The sequence below is a fragment of the Kwoniella shandongensis genome, chromosome 12 (genome assembly GCF_008629635.2).
Source record: "Kwoniella shandongensis chromosome 12, complete sequence".
In the NCBI taxonomy this organism is placed as follows: Eukaryota; Fungi; Basidiomycota; class Tremellomycetes; order Tremellales; family Cryptococcaceae; genus Kwoniella; species Kwoniella shandongensis.
This window is the reverse complement of record NC_089298.1, coordinates 532,237-550,581: the sequence shown is the minus strand read 5'-3', so window position 1 is coordinate 550,581 and position 18,345 is coordinate 532,237. Positions and strand designations below refer to the sequence as shown.

Below are 18,345 nucleotides of genomic sequence, written 5' to 3'. Positions count from 1 at the left end.
ATGCGAAACAGTTCCCTGTCGTTCCAGTCCTCTCCATTCAATCCGACCAGATGCTGTGTCTCGACTACCGTTGATATCACACTCATGCTGTTCGAGCCTCTCGCCGTGTGTTGACATGCCCACAATCTCGGGTGGATGGAGCGTCAGTCAGGCTTAATGTAACGCGTGACGCGGAGATGACTTATATGCTGGTCAGGTGTACTTGGCGTTCCTGTTAAACCACAGAGAAGATCCCCTCATCTCATCTTGTGGTGTAGATCCGAGACAGAGTGATCAATCATCACCTCGAATCATCTATACAATGACAGACCGTCAGCGAGGTGTGCCTGTTTCAAAGGTGTTTCGCCATTCAGGTCTTCACCTCACTGTGACAGATCAAGTGGTTCTTATCGAAATGTCATACGAGATGCCATCTTTAGTTTGTCTCGGGTCAGATCAGACCAGTTACGCGTGTCAACGATTGAAACACCTGTAACTGAACTGACTAACTCCGTCGTTCTGCGATGCCGCGTCACGCTCCGCGTACATGTCGCAGAAGATACTTAGAGTATTCGTAGTGCTGACACGACCCGTGACATTAGTTACAGAATCGCCACCAGCGTGTTGTCTCTCGTCTAAAGCCACCATGCTACTCAGTGAATACAGTCCAAAGTCTCCCAGATCTCTACATGCCACGAACACGCAATGTCTGCCGAGACAAAGAGTGATAAATGTGACCGAGGTTGATGCGTGGCCGAGACAGCCTTAGTCAAGTCTCATCAACTACTTTACGATTGTACTTGAGTAGTCATACTAGACTGTATATATGAGCAAGGCCTTGATTTCCGTCTACCAAAGTATCTCCTCATCAGTCTAGTCACTTTCCAAGCCTCCCAGTCACCGATAAGTTACCTCACGACTCCGACCTGTTCTATCGGCTCCTATACTTGCGACGATCCAAACCATTCGGGATGAGATCGACAGACGATATGACCGCTTCGTCCCGGCGAGTGAGTGTCATGGAAGATGTGCCACAACCCCTTCGGCAAATGTCCACTCCCCCTTCACTGTCCCATCACGGTACAAATACCAAACGATCTTTATCCCTCCTTTTCGACCTTCAGTCTCCCTCCATTGAAGGCGTCTCTGTCGAATACGAGCCGGACGTCATTATCAACGACCGAAAACGCTCCTCACGCACGTCAGTCGACATATTCACTTTCCTACAAGAAACGCATCGATCGTCGTACTCGCACACCTCCTCATCTTCGCAAAGTATGACAATGTTCAACCCCAAGACTGATCATTATCAACGGCAGTACCAGTCTGCTAGACCGTGGTCTGCTCATACCCATACCTCTGCTTGGTGGCTCGATACCACTCCGGAACTTGTGCCATATTCAGAGGCAGAAGAAGATGATATCCCTTCACCTCTATCTACCCACTCTATCCCACTTGCGGAAATGGACGTCAACGATAACGATCACTCCAATGAGTCAGTGATTCGTGCAGACCTGCAAATCATCACACTACAAGCATTTTTGCGAGAAGAAGAGGATGATGAAGATGAAGGAGGGTATTCTTTGAACTGTTCTGTACCGAGTCAATTTGTCGGATGTGGTGGGATATATGGTCGTCCAGCAACTACTACCCTAGACGGACTATCATTCTGTCCCGTACCTTCGCCCTTCAACAACAACGAGAGAGAGAACCAGTCGGTACTAGAAGGCGAAGGCGGAGGCAGAAGTAAGGATAGCGGAACGATCGATCGTCCCAGAGCTGGTCAAAGCCCGATTGCTCGACCGGTGGTGAGAAGACGTCAATCGGAAGGAAGGTGTCATGGAGAAACGATAACCTTCGAGGAGTTCCTGAGCGAGTCCGAATCATCGCTGAGGAGAACGAAGAGTGTCGGAAAGGCTTGGAAGAGGGCGAGAGAGGTGTGGAGAAGGGGCAGAGTGTGATGTGGCAGGAGGAAGATAGTGGCTATTCGGTTCGGTTCTGTCGAGGCAGGTCCTTGATATGAGATGCATTATCATTGTCTTTTACGAGGTAGTATGACAGTAACGAACGACACGGGAACGAGTTGTGTACTTTGCATGCATTATTCATCCGGCATCTTCCCTTCCTGTTGAAGGGTACCGAAACGCGGGAAATGGCACGGATGATGTCTTATCGCAGATGTTCACAGTCCGTTGTGTAGCATGAGGAGCATAGCATAAACTCTACGATACACTATATACCCTTTAGGCATTTTCCCTTTCAGAAGTCAAGGTGATATAAGTTAGCAAAATGGCGAATGATCTGATCAAGCAAGCAAGAAATCTTCCTTTCTATATGTAAATACGCTCAGCCACCAGCTACCACAGCAATCTCCCCTCTTCGCTGATCTTAACCCTTCCAATCCCTTCTGAATCCCATAGATCCCATCCCATCAAGGAATGTCATTCAATCCTCCGCTTAGCCCATATTATCCTCCGCCGATCCCCTTGATAGCACCTTCGAGTCTCTTCGACAGCACGGCATATCGATTCTGGCACGACTGTGACGAAAGACGAGTATAATCAGCATCAGGACCTGAATTAATGAAGCCGTTGCGTCAAAGCGATGACCGCAGAATATCCGAGATCAAGTTCCCCAGTAAGAAGGATGACGAGAGCAGTGTGTTCGTGTGGATCGCTTATACTCACTTTTGCATCCCTCCCATTCCCAATGGCAGATGCCACCCCTCCCCAATTCGCTTTATCAACTTTCGGATGCATCTCCCTGAACAGTTTCCAATCTTCTTGAGCTGACCAAGTCCTTCCAGGAGCTTTAACGCCGTTGTTCTTCCTTGGCGAGGGGGTTGAGGTGGTCTCGTTCTTCACTTTGGGTGTGGATGGTGTTTTGGGAGACTTTTTGGCGGGAGATTTCTTGGGTTTCTTGAGGTTGGGTTTGATCTCCTCGTCCTCGTCCTCTTCCTCGGACGCGTCTCGAATGGATGGCTTGATATCCTTCTCATCAGACGGAGAAGCTACCTCGTTCATCGGGGTTCGGTTACGAGGAGTGAAGACCGATCCGTCGTCTCCATCGTCCGAAGAAGGTGTACCAGCACCAGGGTCGTCTGATTCGATATCGACGTCCGTGTACTTTTTGAGCTTGTTGGTCGGACGAGTGTACGGTTTGGCGCTTCGTACAAGAGACTGAGGGACGGATGATTCGGATCGGGGCATCGTGGGAGTGTTGTTCGTAGATGATTGTAGAGCTCGTACGGAGCTGGCAAGAATGAGACCGATGATACTACTATATCGTTGCAAAGTGCTCGGTCGAAAGTGGCTGACGCGATGGATCAGACTTATGAGTCGGTAAGAAGGTAGAGTACTCTCGTGCGAGGTAATAGTCAAGAGACTGCCTTGATGTACAGCTCGACGCACTCTCGACCTGGTGTGAAGATTCGGAGCGCGTACACCAAGACATGTATTTCTGAAGTCTGATAAAGGTGGAGAGAACTGACAAAGTATTTTGAGCTTACCACATGTCTTTTTGAGCCCGGTGCTCGCGTTCAAGTGCTGCCACTACGCTCTTGTCCCAAAGTGGAAAGCCACTGGCGCAGAACAAGGTGGAAAGGAGGGTCCTTTAGCGGTTGCTCCTCCCGTTGCTAGGATACCGCTACTAGAATCACGGAGATAAATTCTTCTCGTCTCTCCGCTGGGCCAAAAATCTAGCATTGCAGTGTTCCCATCGCGCAATGGTGCCTCTGGGCGACACGAGACGTGATCAATAATGCGGAGAACGAAGTGGCACGGAGGCCAATGCCATGCGGTGTGGTCCTGAGCGCGAAGGCTCGCGAAGGCTCGTGCTTTGATTACGAATGCATATCGGTCACGCTACTATACAATACGAAGAACAAGTGAATGCGCTTGGGGCGCGCAATATGAGGCTCCTAACTCATAATGATATCAACCAAATCCAAAACACGAATCTCGAAAACTCCTGCTCCGTGTGCCAGGACGCACAGACGATCAGCATTCTGTTCCCCGCTTATCGAACTCGATGAAATCGCCCACCTCACCTTTCTTCCTCTTCTACAGGACATACTCCGCATTCACCTACAGTAGCTTTAGGCAGTGTTGATAAAATTTCGGACTCACCGCGATGTCCTCATTATCTGCTTCTACGTATTTCCTCTCTTCTGTCTTGCCCGGTTCGACACCAAGCCCAGTGCCCAGTGCCACGTTCATGATCGCCAGATCAGACGGGTTAAGCTCACAGCAAATCGCTTACATCTTCTTGGATATCGATATGCGTTCTTGCTCCTGTTCCTGCTTCCGCGAGTTGTATTCTGCTTCATGCATGTTGGTTCCATTGTTCTCCTGGATATCGTTATCGAGCTGCATGATGATATCGTGACGATCGCCGTCAATTTCCTCTTTAATGACGTGTTCATCATCGCTATTCAGTCCGAGAAGTGACTGTTTTCAAAGTGAGACTTCATTATTGGTGTCTCCCTCTTGATACGGTCTAGCATGAGTATCCATTCATCAAGGTACAATATCTACTCACCTGGAATTGCCCTTCTTCGATGTGAGAATCAAGTTTGATACAACCCCTTTCCCAGATTTATAACAACAACCCTACTTTCTCGTCTTCCCTTACGAACTCAGTACCATCATCTGCCTTTGCACCCTATAAAAGACAGTATGATACTGCAAATCGCCATCAGCAGTGGTACACCATGGCGTTCAGCTGAGTGTTGGTTCCATAGACATGAAGTGTATCATTGGCACTCACATCGTTCATGGTCATTCGGAATGTCTATACCCTCCCTTCCTCTCCTTCTACATCTTCCGCTTTGATCACCCATATCACCCTACCGTCCCCATCCATAGCCACGGAGGCGGAAAGGACGACAGTACTAATCTAAAGGCGGTGAGAGAGGCCGGGCGAGACTGACATAGGGGACGAGAAGGCTAGAGGGTGATGGTATTCCGGAAGTAGGCGGTGTTGTGGTCATCGTGAAGACAAGGACTGATGCTTTGCTATGTTACGCTACGGTACCATGACATGCTGTGCAGACCGAAGAGAGATAGGAGGAGATTACAAATGGTAGAAACAAGTACACCAAAGGACATCGTCTGGGTGTATTGGGTGAGAGAGACAGACGCTTGGACCGCATTGTAAAGAAAGGGCGCCGTCCATTCAGATCATATTGTGCTCCGTGCCACATCATGCCCAGTCTGCCAGCTCTCCAGTGGCGACGATGTGAATACATGCAAGGTATAGACCCATACACAAACAATAAGACTCCCATTCATAGTCACGATCTACGTTCTAGTTTCTCCAGCTGTACGAGTTCACTGTCAGCCCTTTGCACATACGCATGACACATTCTGGCCAAATGCCACATCGCAGAATGCGGAGTCAATCCCACTCACATCTTGACAGTCTTATCTCTTCCACCACTGACGACCTTGTCCGCGACGAAATCGACACAGTACACCTCGTCAGTGTGACCCGGTAAGTCCATTCGGATCTTGTACGTTTTCAAGTTCCAAAGCTATACCAAAAACCAAAAGTGTCAGTTCGAGCAATTCCGCGTGGAGCGGTGCGACTAAGATAAGCTGACCTTTAACGTTGTGTCCTTGCTTGCGCTGACGAGCATCCTCGAGTCTGCTGACCAAGCTACTCTGTACACCGCCGCAACATGACCTCGAAGACTCGCCACGAATCTAGGGCAAAAGACAATATCAGCTGCCTGCTGCGACTTATGTGCCATTTGTGGACGACTCACTTTCCCGTCCTTCCCTCCCAAAGCTTGACAGCATTATCAAATCCAGCACTTGCAATCCATCTTCCGTCAGGAGAAAAGGCGACGTGATTAACCTGTTTTTGATGTCCGGTCATCCTCGCAACGGGTTTCTTGGGTGTCGCAGTGGTAGAGAATGAAGAGGATGCCTGATCGGGCCAAAGGAACAATGTGTGGTCGTCTGATCCAGTAATGAGGGACTCCGGCTGGGTGATGGTGACATCCTTATACCGAGCCAAGGCGAGGGCTTTGGCTGTAAGGCGGGGGCAGATGGAGATCAGTAAATGATTGAGTGCAGCCACATGATGGAATAACGAGGTCAACTTCCGCAACTCACCTTCCTCATCATCCTTGGGCACTTTGCCATGGTGGTCGAAAGGTCCAGTTCGGAGAACAAAATCAGTACTCAGTGCCATGGTGTTGACCCAATGGGCGTGTTCCGACAATGTTCGAATAAGCTTTCCCTAAAGTCCGGGCGCATCAGCATACGCTGATCATCCCTCTTCAGATTCTTTTGACGGCGGACAACTCACATCCACACCGCTCCAGACCTTAACAGTCCTATCACTGCTTCCAGTATAGATGACACCCTCCCCGCCCCATCTCACAACGTTCACACTCGCCGCATGACCTGTCAAAACGAACTCGAGCTTTCTCGTAGAGGTGTTCCATATTCTGACTGTCCCATCTTTTGACGCAGATGCAAGTCGGGGCGAAGGAGAGCTGGAAGGGACAAGATGAAGAGGTTCGAAAGCGAGCGAGGTAATCCATTTGGTGTGACCTAGTAAGGGAGAGCCGTACGGTTGGCCAGTTGTAGGTGACCAAAGTCGAACCTATGAAGGGCGTTAGTCACAAGCCAGAGCATGTCGCGGCGTGACGAGAAACTCACCTGTCCGTCATGACCACCTGTCGCAAGAATCTTTTCCCTAGAGTCCCATTCAACGCAAAGCACCCATCCCTTATGACCTGACAATGTCCACTGGAGCCAACATCAGCTTATTGTCTTCGCGATTGCAACGGCCCTGACGACTCAGCTTACCTTTGGCGTCTCCGTTTCCATGTCCCACACTCGACAAGTGGCATCTCCTGACCCCGTTGCAGCATATTTACCCGTAGGCGAGTGTGCACAGCACAAGATGGGTGATGAGTGACCTGATAACATGATCGGACAGGTGAGCTATTGGCCTCGTTTAAGACCAGATGAGGCGAGTATAGCTCACCACTCAAGGTCGCACTACATCGTCCAACACTTCGTACCCGAAACACAGCTTGTGGCTCACACCACAGCTCGAACACATCTTCAGGAGAGAAGGTGCTGGCTTTGATCTCGAGGGCATCGGAGAGGATAGAGTTGTTGATTTGGACTCTGGCAGATTGAGGTGCTGTAGATGTGGACGGTGCAGGTTCTTTAGGCACGAGGTGGAAAGAGTATGGTAACGGGTCTTCTGCCTAAGAACCATCACAGACGAGATCAGCTAAATGCAACGAAACACCATGGTGTGGAATGTAACCCACCTCCCCTCTGAGCTTGTTCACCAACATCTGCAACGCATCTCTGCCGGTATCAGCCGGGAGATTGATCGCTGGACCGAGATTGGCACCATCTTCCGAAGATTTGAACTGGACAACGATGGAAGGGATGACCTTTGCTGGTTCTGGCGCAGCTGGAGGTTTGAGCGATTGAGAGTATGCCGACTTTTGTCGTTTAGGAGGTGGGAGTAAGGTGGCCATTTTTGCGTAGCAATCTCAAGCTGTCTGATATGTGTATAGTAGCAGAAGAGAGTGGACTTGTAACTTTCTGAATTCTGAAATAATTCCAACGGCCAAGCTGCTTCGAGGCCAGGCACGGTGTATCACAAGTGTATGGGATAAAGTGAGAATAAATAAAGGGTAAGAATATTGATCCATCAGTCTAGAGTGTGTCAATCTATCATCCATCTTTGTTCTTCTTGTGATTCTCTCGTCTTTCTTTCCCTTTTCTCCCCCTTTTGTCGTCAACCAACCTCCACCAAACACGTCCACCAATATGGATTCAAAGAATGAGCATATATCAAGTCCAAAAGGACCAGAAGATGCAGTGAGTCACCTCTCATCTCATCCTAGGTATTCAGCAGTCCTGATGAATATACTCGTAGTCAAACATTGCAGATGAGTATCCGTCACCTGAGAGAGAACCAACAACTCTGAGCGAACATGAACATTTACTACCCCCTGCTTCAACTTCGGAGCACGAACACGAGCACGAACAAGCAGCCCAATCAGATCATCAGGACAACCAACAACATGAACATGATCATCACCGACACGAAGATACGGATATGCAGACAGAACTTGCGAATCAAGTAGCTGCACAAGCTATCGAAGCTGCTGTAGCAGCTGAAGTGCAAGCGAATGCAGACGCACAGGCTCAAGCGCAAGCACAGGCCCAAGCGCAGGCAGCTCAACACCATCAACAACAACCCCCATCCGGACCGTCAGAGACTACTCATCGAGCTGCACCACAACATCATCCTCGTCAACCTACCTTCCCTCGATCAAGATCCTCTCTCCCTTTCTCCCACTCGACTCCTACCGCGTCCTCTTCCTCGCTCGCCCATCGGTCTCACACGCAAACCCAAGCCAATGTCCAGCTCACACCCAATGAGCAGATCGCCGTTCTCAGAGAAGCGTATGCGCGCAATCCCAATCCTGGGAAGAAGGAGCTGGAACAGCTGGCAGAAAAAACGGGTAGACCGTGGAACAAGATACGAGAATACTTTAGACAAAGGAGAAATAAGTTGAGAGGGTTGGAGGATCTGGAAGGGATGGAAGAACCGGGTAGAGCGACAGGATGGTCAGTTGGTGTGCCACTTTCTTCCGAGCTTCAGCTGATGACAATGTTGATACCAGGCTACAAGTATCGTATCGTGCTGCACCGCCAAATATACACGTCTCACAACTATCACTCTACAACTCCTATCGAAATAGGTTCGACCCATACTCAATACAGACCCCACTCATGGGCGGGCAAGATTTGATTCAACTTGCATGTGCTACCTTCCCCGGCTGTGAGATGGCACGGGACGAAGGTGAGTATGTCCTGAAAGGCTTGAAGGAGAAGGAGAAGGAGCCAGAGGGGGGTATGGAGGCAGAAGAGTGGGAGAGAGGGGTGGAGGGTTTGGTTGAGCCCCTGCGAGCCGGAAGCTGGTACGTCACGGACCATGTCCACTACTCAGGATCTCGCCCACTAATTCTACACCTTTCTACACCACAGGCTACTGAGTTCGTTCCAGCATATCAATGACCCAGCGACCCCGTCCACTCTCACACAGACAGATCTGTACACCTCCTACGCTGCGCGATTCTCTTCCCTCCTGACCAACCCCTCCGCACCGGATAATCAATCCACGAACGGTATCGAAGCCGAGGAGGCGGCCGAACATGCCGCATCGCTGAAAGCGTTCGAAGACGCGGGACTAGGCGGCACTTCAGGCGAAGGCGCTGGTGCGACGACAACAACGATACAAGGTGAAGACGGCGAAGATCAAGGACTCGCAACATTATCTCTCATACCGGAAGATCCATCACAATCACAAACACAATCCGCAATCCCTAAACGAGAAAATCGACTATTGAATCCATTGGAACTAATCAACTTGACACGAATGACGTTCCCGAAATGTGAACCGATTGTCGATGCCTCGGGTCGATTCGTGATCAAAGGATTGGAGAGGAGAGAGGGTCTTGAACCTGGGAAGAAAAGTAGAGAAGGTGAAATGTTCCCTTTTGCAATGATGAGCGAATCAAAACCGGGAGAAGCGTTTGTGGGTCTCATGAAGCGCAAATTAGCATCTCTAGCCCCAGAGCCGAGTACGACCGCTGGTGCAAGTAAAGAGGAGGATGAAGGGGACGGGGAAAGGAGTAGCAAGAGACTGAAAGGTGATAAAGATGGAGGAGAAGAACGTGCAGGTTCGGCGAGGAGAGATGGCGGAGGAGATGAAGGAGAACTAGCAGAAGAAGATAAAGAGTTGTTGGATGGTCTGAAGAGATTTAAAGGGAGCAAGTTGGGTGAGAAAGTGAGAGAAGTTTGTGTGACGCAATAATAAGTGCGATTCTTTTGACTGTAGATAACTGTAGAAGATATAGCAGATGGTGTCATACATATCTTGACTCCTTGATGTATCGCATCAGGATGATGAGATGTTGCTCGTACAATTATACATCTCCGCACTGGTCACTGTCAACAGGTGACCTCTATATATACCTATCACTCGAGCAAGTATAGTCGACGACCGCCTTACACAACAGCCTATCGCGGACCATACCCACTGCTCTTGACATGCGAGTATTGACCGCCTAATCCACCGCCTGAAGTCGTACCGGTCGTCGTACCTCGTCGCGTAGCGCCTGCACTCGTCGGTCTTGGAGCGGCCATGGATGGTCGTGGGATCCCTGTGCCTAAGCGAGTTCAAGAGAGACGATTAGCTTATGTCCATCCGCAAGACAGTTTGTGGCCACCACTAGAGGTGATACTCAGGCAATGGGATAGTGAGGGAGCAAAGACTTTTGAAAACGAAGCTCACCTCGACCTCTTGTCACACCACCCCTCGTACCTCCCATGGTCGAAGCCCCAATCCCACCCCTTCCTCTACCCCTACCCCTACCCGACGAAGGCGCCTCACTAGCTCTTTCTCTCTCCCTTCGTTCTTTCTCCTCCTCAGCCAGTCGTGCAGCTTCGGCTTTTCGTTCAGCCTCTATGAGAGCAGCTTGTTCAGCCGCTTGACGAGCTTGTTCTTCAGCCAGGAGAGCCGTCGCGTCCTGCGAGGTAGGCGGTGGGTTAGTCATCAGTCATCGATAGGATTGGTCCAGAAAGGTGGACTAGGAGTGATCTGCGATGGTATTGTGATTGATTGAACCACACTCACATCAACGCTACCTGTCCATTTCGGATTCATTATTAATCTCTGGGTATGTTCCGCCTGTCCCATGATCGCCGTGTATTCATCCAACAAGGCCGATGTTTGTTGTACCCTCTCTGCTAGTCTCTGAGTGTGCATAGAGTCACATCAGCATATATTGCGATGAAAGAAACGTCCACATCTCGGATGAGGAACGTAACGAAGAAGAACAGAAGGATAACAGATCCCATCGTTCCGTCATCGAAGAAGGAATGTTTCGGCAACCAGTCACCCACTTACCTGATTATGCCCTCTGACACCTTCTAGAGCTCCTAAGAAACTCTCAAAAACCTCATTCATCTTTCTCAACTCGTATAGACTCTCTCGCAATTTCCCATCCCTCTCTTCACTACTCTGTTTCGGTCTACTCTGCGATTCGCGTTGCTGTGAGCCATCGACCCTATCGTCTGTCCTTGTGGTGGTTGAATGTTGTGATGTCGATGCCGACGTCGATCCATGTATCGTCTGATCTTCTTCCTCCCCTTCGTGTACGTCGTCGTGATCATTTTCTTCTGCAGAAGGTGGTCTAGGAGCTGCAAATAGTGAGAAACGAGGTTTATGTGCTGCACCACCACCTCCTCCTCCTCCTGTCGATTTTGGTTTAGATCTCGGTTTTTGAGGTGTATCATCTTCCTCTTGATCGTCCAATTGTCGCTCAATCCTCACTCTTCCTTGCCCTCCTCCACCACCGCCTGTCTGTTGATTTGCGTATCCGTGGGAAGATGATGATGAAGAGATTGTATGGTCGTCATGATCGTTGGTGAAGAGGTGTGAATCGTCATATGGTCCAGGGGTAGGGGAGAGGGGAGGTTCAGAATCGAGGGACAAATCCGCAAGGAGGGAAGGGTCGTCGAGCGAGTAGTTGGGTCTGGAAAGTGTGGGTAAGAGTGGAGAGTCCATCGTGGTCGTTCGCTCTCTAGATTTAACCGAGTCGGCGTAGGTGTTCTTGAGAAGAGTGGACACGGGGGTTCAAAGTGATTTGGTTAAATGGGATATTAGAGCAGGAAGGTCGAGGAGATCCGTTAGCGCTTGTACCGACCACACAAGGTGACCCGTACTTGCAATGCACCAAGTAAGTTCTGCTACCGCTGCGAGGTAATACGAGTGGATGTTGACAATCGAGCAATAAGAGTGGAGGATCAAAGATAATAATGTTTTGAAAATCAGGGAATGGATCAATCTGCAGAAGCATGTGTACAGTTACGCGGTGAGCACCGTCCAATACCAACGCGTCGACGCGTCAATCCCTCTGCTCATGTATTTGATCCCATTCATCTACGATCATGATGTATATAAGTTACATCACATATGCCAAATCATGTATATATATGTATATGTTATGCAGGCATATCCACCAACCCCTATACTCTCCCCCTCTCTGCGTCTTGCAACGACGCTCGCCCGATGACGAATCTCTAGTTCTACGTCTACTTCTTCGCAGAGGCAGCGGCGGCGGCAGCTTTGTTGGTGGTAGAGTTCTTGGGCAACTCTGCAGTGTAAGGGATGAATTCTCGTCCTTGCATGTAAGGTTGGAGGACCTTGGGTATACGGAGACCCTGCGAAGCGACGACATGTCAGCATGTTTCTGTTACATGAAACAACGGTAAACGCAGCCGTGTACGTACCTCGGGTGTTTGGTAGTTCTCAACGATGCAACACAAGGCTCGCTCGGTAGCACAAAGAGTTCCGTTGAGCATGTGGACGAAACCGGTCTTCTCTCCCTTGGACTTGTAACCCAATCGGACGTTTAATGATCTCGACTCTGTGCAATGCGTCTCTGTCAGCTTCTAATCACTGCAGATATTGATTTCAGCAGCTGGACTCACGGTAATCAGTACAGTTGGAACAGCTGACCAACTCCTTGTACTCTCCTTGGTAAGGGAACCAAGCTTCGAGATCGTATTTGATAGAAGCGGCGTTGTTCAAAGCACCAGAGACGATGTTGACGACTCTGTAAGGGATCTCGAGGGATTCGTAGAACGCTCGAGAGTTTTCAACCATGGTGTCAAGCCATTGAGAAGACTCCTCGGGTTCACAAACGACGAACTGTACGGGGAAAAGAAAGTCAGCGCCGCACGCAAATGAGGTGTCATGAGATCACGCTGTACTTACCTGCTCAACCTTTTCGAATTGGTGGACTCGGAAGATACCCCAGGTGTCCTTACCGTGAGAACCGGCCTCTTTTCGGAAACAAGTAGAGTAACCGGCGTAGCTGCGAGGTTGGAATGCGGCAATGAGCTGTCTGGCCTTCATGACGAAATTGAAATAGCTCGAAGACACTCACAGCTTGGGCAAGACCTTGGGATCCAGGTTCTCGTCCATGTGCATAGCAGAGATGGGTTGTTCACTAGTAGCGATCAAATATCTCTCATCCGTGTCCCCTGAAACCTTGTACAAAGCCTCGTCGAACTCGGACAATTGAGCGGTAGCGGCCATGATATCCTTCTTGATCATGAAAGGAGGTTGGACTTTTCTGAACTTTTTCGTTCTCAAGAAGTCCAATCCGTAGTTGATGAGCGCTTGGTTGAGATCAACACCGTCGTTGGTGAGGTAGAATCCACGGTGACCAAACACCTTGACACCTCGGTCGGTATCGTAGGCCTCAAGTCGGGCGAGGACTTCGTGGTGGGAGAGAATGTCGGTGGATTTGTCCTCGGCTTGAAGACCGGGTGAAGAGTTGCCCTTGTGGTTGGGCTCGGGGTGCCAAACTCGAAGGATAGGGTTGTCGTCCTGCATCAAAGAGACAGCAGTCAGCAAGCTGATCACCATAGAACTAAAACTGGGGCTTCCTCTGTCTTCACGACAGCTTCACACTCACCTCAGTCGTGGAAACGTGGTTGGCGGGATCAACGATGTTTCCAATCAACCCAGCTTTCTGATCTCTCAGCTTGACCAACTCCGCCGCCTTGGCCACGAGGTCCGCAATCTTCTTGTCCATCTCTGCCTTCTTGGCCAAGAGCTCAGTAGCATCTCCCTTGGCCTTTTTGATCTGACCAATCTCTTTTTGGAGCAAGTTGAGTTCTCTTTGAGCACCTTCTTTCTCAAAGTTGGCTAAACAACACAAAACGCAAAACGAAAGGTGGTTAGCTCTCCATACGTCTCTCAAGCGAACAGGTCGAGAAGCACCTACCCTGTTTGTGCTCAGCGAAGATGGCAATGACCTCGTCGACAAGCTCGACACTCGCTCCTCTCTTCCTTTGAGATTCACGGACAATCTCCGGGTTACCCCCTTTATCGGTTTGCACTGAAGAAGAAGTCACCTCGTCAGCTGATGTTCCTCAGGAAGTGAACGTAGAAAGGGACGCTGAGCATGACTCACGATGGATAAGGTCAATCATGATGCTCGTCGATGGATATGTATACTTTGTAGAAGAAGAGGGAGATGTTATATTGTTGTTGAATTATATCCACACCTTTGACACACCGACATTCACTCTCACTCACATCCATTCAAAACTCAAAAGTCGGTCAGGATCCGAGCGAGACCACATGCAGCTAAAATACACGTCACGATATATTTATGCGATTCGAAGTATCGCTTATCACCACACTCTCCGCTCGCTCGTTCCAATGGCGAATTCAAGGATACAGTAGTCACCGACACACATGGAATGCTTGATGAGCAAGAACGCTTCCTGCTAGTGACTGTACAACAGACATATCGAGCGACGATAACGATCGACTGCAAGAGCCTATTAGAGCATTACAAGACCATCCGAGCTCTTACAACTTCCGACTGACGAGACACGCATTACCTCGAAGCAAAAGTCACACATTGGCGAAACCATTCCGGATTACCACAACCCGCTTTTCTCACAATATATCGATAAAACACCTTTCAGCTGATTCAACATGCCAGTATCAACATCATCAGATCCAGATCAATGGATAGCCCATGTACGTTGTGTCTCAATAGCAGCAATACATCCCATCTTGCTCCTATCCCATTCTTCGTCTTCCTCATCGTCTGGAATACCCGATTTGTCTGGTAGGAGATGAGCTGATCGAAAGTCCTTGAATACCAGATTCGACAATGTAAACATTTACCCGAACGACAGATGAAACTCCTCTGTAATAGAGTACGCGATTTACTGCTGGAAGAATCGAATGTCCATCTCGTACAATCGCCAGTGACGATTTGTGGTGATATACATGGACAGTTTTGGGACGTTTTGGAGATTTTTAGACAAGGTGGAGAAGCACCAGAGACCAGTTATATCTTTATGGTGAGTGTGTTAGGAGAACACACACACAGACGAGCTTCGTGAATCCACACAGAGCGACGAGAGAAGACGAGGGGTTGCGGGAAAAGTTGTAATTGAGCACGAAGGGACCGCTGGAGTGATATGGATTTCGAGCCGAGCTAATCTGCGTATTTGGTGATAGGGCGATTTCGTCGATAGAGGATACTACAGCTTGGAGACATTATCATTATTACTAGCGTACAAAGCTCGGTACGTCACGTATCCACCTCACTTTGGGTTGTCAAGCTGATCACACGACCACTCTCAGATATCCTGACAAGATCACACTGTTACGAGGAAACCATGAGAGTCGGCAGATCACCCAGGTGTATGGGTTCTACGGTGCGTTAGCTGACAGTTTCCATCCTCCAACGGCCGAGCTAATACTTCTTGATACGCACAGATGAGTGTATGCAGAAATATGGAAATCCATCCGTTTGGAAAGCTTGTTGTACAGTATTCGATCACCTCAACCTCGCAGCGGTAAGTCCTTCTTCCCTGCCATCGCAGCCTAAATCTATCACAGCACGAGCTGCTTCTTCAAGTTGTGGTGCTGATCGTGATTGCACTCACGACAGATTATCGACTCCTCTATTCTCTGTGTGCATGGCGGTTTGTCACCAGATATCAAGACATTAGATCAAGTTCGAATTATCCCTCGAGCGCAAGAAATACCTCACGAGGGAGCTTTCTGTGGTACGTCGATCTGAACAAGCTCATCTCCCATCACGTCAGCGTTGCGTTTTGGAATGAGAGAGTCGCTGATTCCTCTCGCAGATCTCATGTGGTCAGATCCAGACGAGGTGGATTCGTGGTCCGTCAGTCCGAGAGGCGCAGGGTGGTTATTCGGTGCAAAAGTGACAGCAGAGGTGTGTATTCTCTTTCCCGCTTTGACATCCAGGCTCCTTCCCTCATCCTCGGAACCGAGCACTGATTGCCATGTCCCAGTTCAACCACGTAAACTCTCTATCACTCATCGCCAGAGCGCATCAATTGGTCCAAGAAGGCTACAAACACGTCTTCGACGGTTCACTCGTAACCGTCTGGTCCGCTCCGAATTACTGCTATCGATGTGGAAACAGCGCGAGTATCATGCAGGTTGACGATGAGGGGAAGACCAGTTTCAAAGTGTATGAAGCGGCGCATGAGAATCAAACGGATCAGAAGAATCCAGCATTGAGGAGACTGGTGAGTTGACTTTTCTACCTCGGTACTTCACAAAATGGGGACTAACCTTTGATTGCGCGATTCGCAGCAAGCACCGTCGTATTTCGTTTGAGCGGATTGGGAGTTGTATGATCCTGTTGTATCGATACCACGCATGGAGCATGAGACATTATATTGGCTTGTCAGAGTGTGCAGCATGGCGTAGCATATACACATCGCCAAAGTCCAGCTGACGGGCAGAGAATACATGCAATGTGCAACTACAGCATACGACCAGATCAACGACACCCTTTCCTTCCTTACATCAACTCTTCCGCCCTCTTCCTCTTCTTCTTCTTCTCCTGTACGGTATCGTCCCTCTTCTCCGGAGGAGCGATGAACGCCTCTTCTCTCATGGCCCTCCTTTCTCCTGCAACTTCCTGTTGTTTCTCCAACTTCTTCCTCTTCTCTATGATCTCCTTTTCTTTCGGTTTCAAGAAATATTCTCCAGAAGCAAGTTGTAAATCCAATTTCGAAGGTTGTTGAGGAGGTGGGAAAGGCGTGTAGACTTTCTTTTGTTTCTTGGCAGCAGGTGCGGGTGCGGAAGCAGCAGGTGTTGTGGTAGAGGTGACGGGTGCTGAGATGGGGATGGAGTTGGGGTTGACAGAAGGATCGGATTGTCTTTCCAAGGCTGCATTCTTCTTTGCAGTCTTTTCGGATGTTTTGAGATGTTTCTTTTGGAATGCTGCAAGCGTACACAAAAGGATATGTCAGTCATACTGTCCATTTCCAAGCCAATCGCAAATCGGGATTGAGCTGAATGTGGGCCGCGTCACTCACTAGGCAAGAATCTGTCCCAACTCTCGTTTGCCAGCTTGGGATCCTTTGCCAACTCTCTTCGGATCATCAATTCCTTGATTCGGTAGATCGGGTGGACGTTGTTCATACAGTCGATAATGATACGTCGTACTTCCTTGAGTCCCTTGTAGGAGCCCATGGCGGAGACGGTGTTTCCTTGTACGAGGACGTAACATTCCGTGAGGAGTTCGATCGCCTAGACAAGGACAAGAAGAACAGGGTCAGCTCCTGCTGATCAAACCGCAATGAGGCGATTTGTGGAAGTCAAGCGAGCGACTGGACTCCCTGCTAAAGTTACTTGACAGTCAAATAACACACCTTCAATGTACTACCGTTCGGTCCGACGATACGTTGTCTTCGCTTGACGAAACGTTCTTTGTTTCGAACCAATCCTCCAATTTTGATGATATCACAAGCGATATCGTCTTGCAAGACTTTCAATGCCTACAATTACACAAGTATCAGCTCTGCTTGTCCCCCTTCAGCAAGACTAGATGTCCATGCAGACACAGACGGCATGTCGTACTCACTTGAGGGGCATTGACACCTCTAGCCAACAGTTTCAACAAATCTCTACCTTTCAACACCACATACGGATCCCAAGTCTTTCTCGTCGTCTTCACCGTCATTTTACCCTGTACCAAATCCAACTCGCATGCCAATCCGTTCGCCTCGAGTGCAGAAGTGATGCTGGCCCATACGGATCGTAAATAAGGTTCTCGGTATTTGGGGAACAGAAGTGCGAAAGAGGATTCTTCGAGGAAGGGACGGTGTTGGTCTGTTGGAGGAGCGGGGAAAGACTCGACAGCCCAGTGATCAATATCATCTGTGTCCCATGCTACGTATCGCAATCATAACACATGATGTCAACAAGTCACCCCAATTCGACTGCAGACTCGCCCACTCACGCTTGTCTTTACGATGTCGCTTGTTCTTGTCGACCTCTTCACCGTTTGTCGTAGCGGCGTCGACAGCGTCTGTAGCCTTTGACTTGTTCTTTTTCGATTTCTTGCTGGTAACAGCAGAGGAAGAAGCTTCTGCGCTCATCTCGGTTGGTATACTTGATGACTATACCGATGTGTAAGTAAGAATGCCTATTTGGCTACTGTATACTTGACTATATGCACCAAAAGTTGAAGAATTGCAGCAACAATCCCAGGTGGACGTCCTCCATCGTTGAAATCTCGAATATATCCCCTTGATCAATTTGTTCCTATTTATCCCGAAAAGTGCCACACTCATCTGATCTCACGCTGGTTGGAGAAAACGCGTCGGCGCGAGAGGAGAGACGCGATTCGAATGGTCGTGGACATGAACTTCCAATGTCGTAAAACCGTGTAGAACAGTTAGAATCCTAGTTACTGTACACCATAATCTTGATTCATATCATACAGCTTCT

At 49.2% G+C, this 18,345-nt stretch overlaps 8 protein-coding genes across 8 annotated transcripts; 3 read left to right on the top strand and 5 right to left on the bottom strand.

Annotated features, from left to right (window-relative positions):
* Positions 1 to 684: 684 nt before the first annotated feature.
* CI109_106497 (uncharacterized protein) lies at positions 685 to 1,940 on the top strand (the record flags this gene model as incomplete). The annotated part of the gene is made up of 2 exons (XM_032003852.2): positions 685 to 712; positions 838 to 1,940. The coding sequence occupies 2 exons, from the start codon at positions 685 to 687 to the stop codon at positions 1,938 to 1,940; spliced, it is 1,131 nt and encodes a 376-aa protein (XP_031861850.2).
* Positions 1,941 to 2,446: 506 nt separating this feature from the next.
* Positions 2,447 to 3,492, bottom strand: CI109_106496 (uncharacterized protein; the record flags this gene model as incomplete). Its single annotated transcript, XM_032003851.2, has 3 exons — positions 2,447 to 2,518; positions 2,667 to 3,291; positions 3,488 to 3,492. The coding sequence occupies 3 exons, from the start codon at positions 3,490 to 3,492 to the stop codon at positions 2,447 to 2,449; spliced, it is 702 nt and encodes a 233-aa protein (XP_031861849.2).
* A 1,894-nt stretch (positions 3,493 to 5,386) lies between these two features.
* On the bottom strand, positions 5,387 to 7,492 carry CI109_106495 (uncharacterized protein; the record flags this gene model as incomplete). Its single annotated transcript, XM_032003850.2, has 9 exons — positions 5,387 to 5,512; positions 5,582 to 5,684; positions 5,747 to 6,014; positions 6,099 to 6,225; positions 6,295 to 6,594; positions 6,651 to 6,740; positions 6,801 to 6,913; positions 6,982 to 7,210; positions 7,277 to 7,492. 9 exons carry the CDS (start codon positions 7,490 to 7,492, stop codon positions 5,387 to 5,389), a joined length of 1,572 nt encoding a protein of 523 aa, XP_031861848.2.
* A 295-nt stretch (positions 7,493 to 7,787) lies between these two features.
* Positions 7,788 to 9,843, top strand: CI109_106494 (uncharacterized protein; the record flags this gene model as incomplete). The annotated part of the gene is made up of 4 exons (XM_032003849.1): positions 7,788 to 7,838; positions 7,897 to 8,594; positions 8,651 to 8,947; positions 9,015 to 9,843. 4 exons carry the CDS (start codon positions 7,788 to 7,790, stop codon positions 9,841 to 9,843), a joined length of 1,875 nt encoding a protein of 624 aa, XP_031861847.1.
* Positions 9,844 to 10,049: 206 nt separating this feature from the next.
* Positions 10,050 to 11,598, bottom strand: CI109_106493 (uncharacterized protein; the record flags this gene model as incomplete). The annotated part of the gene is made up of 4 exons (XM_032003848.1): positions 10,050 to 10,198; positions 10,324 to 10,558; positions 10,666 to 10,785; positions 10,939 to 11,598. The coding sequence occupies 4 exons, from the start codon at positions 11,596 to 11,598 to the stop codon at positions 10,050 to 10,052; spliced, it is 1,164 nt and encodes a 387-aa protein (XP_031861846.1).
* Positions 11,599 to 12,125: 527 nt separating this feature from the next.
* On the bottom strand, positions 12,126 to 14,036 carry CI109_106492 (serine-tRNA ligase; the record flags this gene model as incomplete). Its single annotated transcript, XM_032003847.1, has 8 exons — positions 12,126 to 12,254; positions 12,324 to 12,460; positions 12,525 to 12,744; positions 12,811 to 12,910; positions 12,983 to 13,428; positions 13,517 to 13,749; positions 13,829 to 13,942; positions 14,018 to 14,036. 8 exons carry the CDS (start codon positions 14,034 to 14,036, stop codon positions 12,126 to 12,128), a joined length of 1,398 nt encoding a protein of 465 aa, XP_031861845.1.
* A 514-nt stretch (positions 14,037 to 14,550) lies between these two features.
* On the top strand, positions 14,551 to 16,221 carry CI109_106491 (serine/threonine-protein phosphatase ppe1; the record flags this gene model as incomplete). The annotated part of the gene is made up of 9 exons (XM_032003846.1): positions 14,551 to 14,595; positions 14,724 to 14,924; positions 15,085 to 15,152; positions 15,211 to 15,284; positions 15,346 to 15,425; positions 15,521 to 15,638; positions 15,720 to 15,811; positions 15,891 to 16,130; positions 16,198 to 16,221. 9 exons carry the CDS (start codon positions 14,551 to 14,553, stop codon positions 16,219 to 16,221), a joined length of 942 nt encoding a protein of 313 aa, XP_031861844.1.
* A 187-nt stretch (positions 16,222 to 16,408) lies between these two features.
* CI109_106490 (uncharacterized protein) lies at positions 16,409 to 17,993 on the bottom strand (the record flags this gene model as incomplete). The annotated part of the gene is made up of 5 exons (XM_032003845.1): positions 16,409 to 16,833; positions 16,929 to 17,142; positions 17,265 to 17,390; positions 17,477 to 17,784; positions 17,855 to 17,993. The coding sequence occupies 5 exons, from the start codon at positions 17,991 to 17,993 to the stop codon at positions 16,409 to 16,411; spliced, it is 1,212 nt and encodes a 403-aa protein (XP_031861843.1).
* Positions 17,994 to 18,345: the final 352 nt, after the last annotated feature.